This window comes from Tachysurus fulvidraco, chromosome 3, assembly GCF_022655615.1.
Source record: "Tachysurus fulvidraco isolate hzauxx_2018 chromosome 3, HZAU_PFXX_2.0, whole genome shotgun sequence".
NCBI classification, from domain to species: Eukaryota; Metazoa; Chordata; class Actinopteri; order Siluriformes; family Bagridae; genus Tachysurus; species Tachysurus fulvidraco.
Window position 1 is genome coordinate 29,412,740 of NC_062520.1, and position 8,651 is coordinate 29,421,390.

At 38.7% G+C, this 8,651-nt stretch overlaps 1 protein-coding gene across 1 annotated transcript in view; it reads right to left on the reverse strand.

The window, feature by feature from the left end:
• Positions 1 to 2,064: 2,064 nt before the first annotated feature.
• irx4a (iroquois homeobox 4a) overlaps positions 2,065 to 8,651 on the reverse strand; it is a 6,685-nt gene continuing 98 nt past the window's right edge. The window contains exons 1-5 of the mRNA XM_027149836.2: positions 8,381 to 8,651; positions 6,791 to 7,060; positions 5,844 to 5,950; positions 4,902 to 5,209; positions 2,065 to 3,734 (exon numbers count right to left, since the gene is read on the reverse strand). The exon at positions 8,381 to 8,651 is cut by the window's right edge and continues 98 nt beyond it. Of these exons, the coding sequence (XP_027005637.2) occupies positions 3,112 to 3,734; positions 4,902 to 5,209; positions 5,844 to 5,950; positions 6,791 to 7,060; positions 8,381 to 8,488 (1,416 nt within the window). The 5' untranslated portion in view covers positions 8,489 to 8,651 and the 3' untranslated portion in view covers positions 2,065 to 3,111. The remainder of the gene's footprint in view (positions 3,735 to 4,901; positions 5,210 to 5,843; positions 5,951 to 6,790; positions 7,061 to 8,380) is intronic.

Here is an 8,651-nt window from a genome sequence, read left to right on the forward strand (position 1 = left end):
GACATTTTATAAGAAATTTGACAGTGATCCTGCTGTTTAAAAAACCCTGCTGTTTAAAAAAATAAGTTCTCCAACATCTTTGTGGTGGATGGGGTTGTGTTTTTTTTCTGGAAACACATAAGCTACGTTTTATTTTTTTGTTTTATGAATTTGTTGATAAAATGTGGTTGTTGTCAAATTGCTGCAGTATCAGAGGAATAAAGTGAAATTGTGACGTGCTTTTAAATGAAAGTAATCAGCTTCAGGGTAGTAACAGTAACTCTGCTTTATCACACCACCCTACTGTTGATTTGTTTTCTATTAAATGACTCAGAAAATGAAACGTTTTCTATTATGCACTTTCAGCAAATTTGCACTCGTTATTTTAGAATTATTTCACCAGATCCACAAATTTTCTGCATTTTAGTGTGAACATCTCTAAGTTAATCAGTGCTCCAGACTGAAATAATGATCCGAAGTTCAGATTTCGAGAGCTCTGCAGTGAGTATTACAGTATTTTCTGTATCGTTTTATTTATTTTTTTTAGCACTAAAAGTAGAAGATAGCTTTTCCCCCGGACGATTTTAAACGGCTCTATCTCGAACTGATCTACAATGTTTAACCAATGAGTATCTTTTCTATCAAACAGGACACATCCTTTGTCCACAGGGATCACGCGTGAGAAGGTCTCAATCGTTTTGGGGCTTTTTGGCATTAAAATTCATTACACCCGCGTCTCTCGGCAGACCTGTTCCCCGGGGAAGCACACTTTTCCCATCGCTGTCAAGTCCTGCGTTGCCTTTTCTGCCCTTTTTATCTTGAAAGAACTAATTCCCCTCCTCTTGCCCTTTTCATTTCACGACGTGGCCTGGTGAAGCCCCTAGAAATGAAGGGTTTACTGTCGGCTAAGACAAGAAAAAACACTGGGCATGATCACTGTAGGCAGTATATTAAGGGGTTGATGGGGAAAACGAGGGCCCTTTGACTTTGACAGCGAGGAGGATTTGATGCTTCGATAATATTATCAGGAGAAGGCAAGCAATCGATAGGAGAGATGACGGGATGCGTCCCAATTACCCCGCGGTTATGGGGCGGGTTAATGAGGCTCGTCCTCATCGTCTCTTCAACACACACACACACAGCACCGTGATTGACTGCTTTTGTAAAGCTCACAGCGGGGCGTCTGAAGTTCACCGTGTTGAATTAACACACTTACAGTACAAAAATATGAAACGCTAATCAATGCAAGCCTAAATGCTATACTTCTCAAATTCTTTGTTGCTTCCAATAGTGAAGAACTTAAGGCTTTACAGGAAATAAACCAATGTAAATCTAAATCTGGAAAAAAAAAAATTCATCTGGTTTGCTTTTTATCAAGAGGTTTTGTTTAGTTAATTTCCTGTGGTAACATTTGCTAACTGACTTAGCTTTGGGTTAATATTCGAAGGCTTCTGTCACACCTGTTTCCGTTTTGTTTTGTTAGGATGGTTTTCTGAACAAAGCTGCATCATTTGTGCTCTTGGCTAGACAACACTCTTAGCTAGAAATCGGTTGAATAGCTAGCGTAGCTTTCATGCTCATGATTAGAGTTTTCTTGTCAGTAATAAAGCTTGAGTAAAGTCTGGAGGAAGATCTTGAGGAGGTCATGAGGAGGTTGTTTGCCTTCGCTGGAGCTTTGAAGGCAGAAACTATAGGGAATTTGTGATTCTTGTGTGGGAGCTAATCTTAAACTGTGTAAAATTCACAAAAATACTCAAGCTGTTATTTTTATTTGCATCAAATTTAAAGTACTGTTGATAAAATATCAGACTAATGTCTCATTTTTCACAAGCTGCCTCAACAAATCGCAATCTGATTGGTCAGGACTTTATTAAAATGCCTGTCATCACTTTTTTTTACTATACTATTGTATTTTTTTACTATACTATTGTATTTTCAAATTTGGAAGCATATATATATGTGTGTGTGTGTGTGTACAAAATGTAAGAAAGAAACTTGAGAACAAAGAAAAAGAAACAGATAGCATGAAAGCAATCTAAGATTCTAGCATTTAACGATGATAACAAACACAATTTCATTATTTGGAAACAAAACAAAACAAAAATCCTATTTCAAAATAAGATTTCTTCCGAACACCAGAAAAACCACTAGAATACACTGCACATGCAGACGTAAATCCGAAATCGACTATTTATTACAGTGAACAGATTCGAACAATCCTTAAACAAATGGAAAGTAACTTGTGATTTATTCTTTTTTGATGCGTTTTTTTTTTTACTTTTCATTTTCCAACAGTGACATCATTAATGAGATTTAAAAAAAAAAAAGTTTGGATAAAGACGACCAAACGGATGCATGCTGAAGAACATAAAAAAAAAAAACGAATGCAACTGTAAACTTCTTTTTTTTGTAACCAAAATGTAAACTTTCTGTTGTATATTTACAGAATTACAATGTGCATTGAACATATATATGACTATATTTATAGATATTTATATTACTTCCCAAAACAGATCTGTTTATATGTGTTTATATAGAAGACATGTGCCAATAATCCATCTGATTATCCTAATTAGTTCTAATAAAGGTTTGATATTTGCATTAAAATTGATTGAAATTAGATTGAATTTTTGTACATGTAATCATTTTAATATGTTGTTCCTTTTATAGTTTAGAAAATACAAATATTTGCGAATGTGAAAAACAGAAATGTAGCTGTTAATATTAGCTAGTGTGATTTAGGTAGCGTGATAATATCACAAAAACATTTAAATAGTTTGACATGTTTTTTTTTTTTACTTATTTAGTTATATATTTTATCTTAAATCTTGGCACATGCCTAATATATAATATAATAAATAGAGTAAACAAAACCCATCTTGGGAACTTTGAATCGAGGTGTCGATAGAACGGTTAATACGTACAATTCCACATAATCATTCGAGCAAAATTGTTAAAAAAAAAAAGTCTGACACGACAGAGCAAATATGGACCTTAAAAATGTCCGACGCCTTTCATTCAAACCCGTCACAGAAACTGTCTCAGCAGCGTATTCCACACAGATTTCTCTACAAATGGTAGTGGATTTTATGTTCACGTATTTTTTTTTCTTTCAAAGTCACGTGAACGGGTTCAATCGCGTTGCGCTCCGCTCTCCAGGATCGAGCCTTTGGTTGTGCCCCAGGAAATGGCCATGTTGCTGTTGTGTGCTTGGTCCAAAGTGCTGTGTTTGAATAAAGGATCGTGGAAAACTCCGTCCACCCAGTGTCTCAAGGTGGTGACTGGAGAGTCCTGTTGCTTCTCTGGGGCTTTTCCAGGTGGCGGGGATGAGCCAGTTATCGCTGGGTGACATCGAAGCATGCAGGAAGAAAATTCAGTGGGATTAAGCGAGGTGGCGGTTTGGGCCAATGACCAAATCCGTGGCTTGCTGTCAAGAGTTTGGTGGTCCTGCTGGAAACAGAGTTTGGTATTTCCAGTGGGATTGTGCTCACAGTCTCGGCTCGAAATTTTCAGGCAGCTTTTGGGCAAATCGCCGTCTCTTTCCAACGAGGTTCGAATTGACGGTAACTTTAGAGCATCTCCTTCGAGCGAAGGTAGCTTCAGGGAGGTCTCTTTGAGGTGCTCAGGTAGTGAGCTCATGTGGGTGTTTACGTGGAATTGATGCTTCATGTCACACTCTGAGCTTTCCGACTCGATGGCGTCAAAGTCGTCCAGGTCGCTCAGCTGAAGCTCCTTATCTTCTCGACTTCGGCTCTCTGGTAAGAGAATAACAAATATAACGATTCGTATCACAAAGTCGGTGAAGACATATCATTTTCTTCCTTAAGAATATCCCGAAGGCCCACAAGCTTAAAGTTTTACGCCACAACACATTAAACAGCTGTGCAACGATTTATCGCAATTAACTGCAAAGGAACACAACTTTCTTAGAAATAGCGTTCTAGGTCAAATCTGTCCAGACAAGACTTCTGTAAAACCTCTCATTTTCTCATCACAAATTAGAAACACTAGAACTTAGGAACCTCGCAAGAGTGGTCAACACTAAAAAGTATTCCTTGTTAAGACAGCTAGCTTGTAGCTAGGTGTCCATATTGCATTTAACCGATGTTTACGTTTATTGTATGGTATTTATGAATATGTAATATACCAATGTTACACTGACCGAAAGCTTTCTGAGGTAAAGAGAGAGCATGGCGAGACGGATGACAGTTTCAGGCTTCGAGAACGCAAATAAAGTAATGCAAAACATAACTCTAACTGGATAAAAAGTGATTTTGTTCCACAGTCAACAAATTACAACTGTACATGAAAAACAAAAGACTCAATTTTCTGCTGTCATAGGAGAAGATTACTGATTAAAAGTTGAAAAGAAGCTTCATGCACATTGTTTACTGACATTCATGCTCACTTCATCATGTGAAGAAAAGTAATCCAAGCAGCCATATTGGACTGAAGTAAACCAAATGGAAGCCATTTTAAATGCAGATATAAAATACAATTGAAAACTTTACACAAACTTGATGTTTATGATCAGAATTTACATTCTAAGCCAAACCTTTGTTAAAAGTGTGGTTTGTAAATCAAACAAACCAACAAAAACAACAACAAAAAAAAGAAATCTGAAATCTGCAACTCTACAGAAAACAAACTGATTTAACTATTTAAAAAAAGGTTGCTAAATGGACTAGCTATTCATACATATCTTTTATATTTATCTTAGCACCGAAATGGAACAATTAAAGATAATTAATTATAAGCATCTGTTACTGACTCAAATTTCTAAAACCTAAAACTGCAATAACAAAAACACTTTTGATCGCTATCCCTGGAAATGTAAAATATTTGAAGCTTGCTAAATTTCAGCTCGTAGCTTGTTTCCCGAATAAAGCATTTTCTTGTTATTGTCAAGGCAGAAAGCTAACCGTCATCGTTGGCATCGCTTTTGATCTGCTCCTCCTGTGAGCCATCGTCGTCATCGCACCTCTTCTCGTCCGAGCCCTTGTTCCTCGGTGCCCACGTCATCTTGTTTTCCTTCTTGAGTCTCCGTCTGGCATTGGCGAACCACGTGGACACCTGCGTGAGCGTCATCTTGGTGATGATGGCCAGCATGATCTTCTCGCCCTTAGTGGGATACGGGTTCTTGCGGTGCTCCTGTAGCCAGGCCTTCAGGGTGCTGGTGGTCTCACGCGTGGCGTTCTTCCTCCTCGTGCCTCCATCCATCGAGCCATATCTAAAAAACACAGGAAATGCTGCGTTATTTATTTATTTGTTTATTTGTTTATTTATTTATTTATTCATGTATGTTTACCTCTCAATGCAATTCATGTCTAAAAAAAAAGGCCCTCGGGGGAACAGCATAAAATAAACATGGCCTGCTGTTTTCTCCAGTCGTGCCTGTTCTTTTATGTGGGTTAAAAGCTCTGGGACAGCGTTTAGGCTTCGAAATGAAGATAAAGTGAGTGTAAAAATTGTTTTATTGAGCGCAGAGAGCTTTTGAGACCGATGGCATTTCTAAACAAACCATACTCATGTCCTAACAACCTCGCCAGTGTCTAGCTCAACTTTCTCTCGGTGTGTAAATGTAAAAACACATTTTTTTTTCTGACCTCACCGAACATTTCCTTTCCCACAGATTCAGTCTTTAATCGTTGACTTCTAGACGTTCCCGGCTAACTTTCCAGCATGAAAAGCGATTAGCATCTCTGAAATGTCACGACCGGCTAATCGCTGTTGGAAATCTGATATGCGGCTAATCATCTGATCGATACGCAACAAGGGTTCTGATGGTGTTTGATTAGAATGTTAGCAAAGTTAGCAGAGTTAGCAAAGCGCTAATGAAGAGGAAAGGTGTAAATTTTCAACACCTGTCATATTGGTACTGCCCCAATGTGGGATCGTAGGGGTAGTAAGCAGCAGCTGCAGCCTGGGTGATGCTCGCTGAAGCCGCGCTGTCTTTGGCGTCGAAGGCACCCTGTGATTACACACACACACACACACACACACACACACACACACACACACACACACACACACACACACACACACACACACACAGAATATTTCTGCTCTTATTTTATTATCACTAGATATTCCTTTTTTTGATGCAGAAATGTTTCTGACTCCCTTTGAAAATAACTTTAATGGCCAATTTAATAGAAACAGAAACAGACTCCTTCTATACTCTATTCTAAAAATACTCTCTCCTCTAAACTCTATTCTACATACTTTGTCTTCTATTCTATACTCTCTCCTCTCTTGTCTAGGAGTGAGTGTCTTTGAGCTATTAAACGAGTGTGTGGACTGATGTGAGTGAGGTGTGTTGGTGGGAACACTGAGATCTCCTGAGTGTCGATTCGATTAAGAAACAACTGACAAAATTGATTCAAAATAAATATTTTTAGATCCTTTTAAAAGTCAGTTCTACACTTAATTCAGTTGTTTTTGATGTAGAGTATGAGCACAGAGAGATGAGACACCTTGAGCAGTGAGTCTGCTGGAATCTGACTGACAGAATATATAACATTTTTTTATACGTATTTTATTCTGTTATATAATATACATTATCAGTATCAGTTCAGCGGGAGGAAAAATCTTTATACTTAAAAACAGACTCGGTGCATTCATAGCAAAGTTCTTATGATAAAAACAACATATTTGTAAAATCTGGATGGAAACTAAAGCTGCGTGTCACTTTTAATTTGCTTGTGTGACGTCACAAGATCGATGTGGAATGATGACGAGTTAACAAATGACTAATGATATAACAAATGATTAGAGAAAAAGGAACTAAAACAACCCCCCTCCCCCTCACCAGAGAGTAAAACGCTGAGGCCTCAGTGCCGTAAGTGACGTAATTTCCGTAGCCCTGTCCGCCGGCGTACGGGTTGCTGTAGACGCCGAGCTCGTGGCGCGCGGTGGCCAACAGCCTGCTCTCGTACACGGGGCAGTAAACCGGAGCCTGGGGTGGTGGTGGAGGAGGAGGAGGAGGAGGCGGAGGGGCCGGTGCGCACGAGCCAGACTCGGACACGGAGCGCGCACGCGACTCACAGCACGACGTCAGAGAGTTGGTGGGCATGAGGAACTGAAGAAAGGACAGAAATCATCATCATCATCATAATCATCATCATCATCATCATCATCATTACTCAGACAGACAGAAAGACAGTCAGAATGTCAAAGGCCAAGGACGTCCCTTAAAACACCTCCAGCTAAAGTTCTTACATCTTTTCCTAATTTCTGAAGTTCTAATATTTTAATTAAAATTCAAACCAGGTTTTAAGAAACATTTGCGTAGAAACAATTCACCTAATTAGTTAAAAAAATGCAATCCCGTGGAGCTTTAAAAAACATAAACAAACAAACAAACAAACGGATAGATAGATAGATAGATAGATAGATAGATAGATAGATAGATAGATAGATAGATAGATAGATAGATAGATAGATAGATAGATAAATAAAACGAAAAACAAACAAATCCAAAACAGTTTTACTTTTCTTAGCATTATTTTGCACTGTTCATGGTTGATGCAATTTACTTACTCTTATGTTTTTAAGCTTTTCAGAAATCTTCATGCAAAATACACGATGTGAGAAATATTTCCATATCCAAATAAAATAACCATAATTGTAATCTAATTAATAACGGTAATTAATAAAGGTATAGAAAAAAACGGTATTTAATGGAATATAATTTTTTGGAGGAATTTTTTGGATAATTTTTTGGATATAATACTATTGAAAGGTAGCTTTAGAAAATATACTGGATTTAGGAAAACACACACACACACACACACACACACACACACACACACACACACACACACACACACACACACACACACACTGCTGGAAGCAATCTTCCAGAAAACTTTTCTGTATTTATAAATTGTAAGAGACCGAAACAAGAGAGAGATAGACAGAGAGAAGCTAAACAATTTCTGGTATCCTCAAAACCCAGGAAAGTCCCTCTAGTTTGCCTGTGGGACCTTTTTTCCTGTTTTGTTCTTTTCCTACTTTGAAGTAAAAAGGTCCAGAGTGACATCGAAGCACAAAACAAACACAAAATCACATTATGTCGTTGCCGTTGTTGTTGTTTTTGGTCAGTGTGCCAAAAACACTGTGTCCTTTCAAAAGACACACGATGATGGAGCTATGCCAAAAAAAAAAAAAACACACAACAGTTCATCCAGTGCTGATAAGCACGCGCGTGTCGGGGATAACCGGTTACTCCAGGCACGTGTGCACACACGCAACACGCACTCACACACACACAACACGCGTGCGTCTGAACAATTTATCATTATCAGTGTGAGAGATACACATAGATCGCGCGCGCGTGTTTACGCCAAAAATCTGGCATGAATCGGAAAGTCGCACGTGTGTGTGTATAGGTTCTTACCTGTGGAGCAGAGGAGTAGGGATATCCGAGCTGTGGATAGGACATCGCAGATGATCCCCTGGATGCAGGAATGAGTGGAGAGCGGTGCAGCTCTGCACCAGCATGCATGCGCTAGTGGACCACTGGACGCTTATAGGGCGAAGAAGAAGAAGAGGAAGAAGAAGAGCGACAGCATGTTGCATTGACTTCCTCGTCTTCTTTAGTTCTTTTAGTTCTTTTTCCCCCCAAGCAGAAAACACAACAGTTAGCAACAACTAAAAAATCTGCCCCA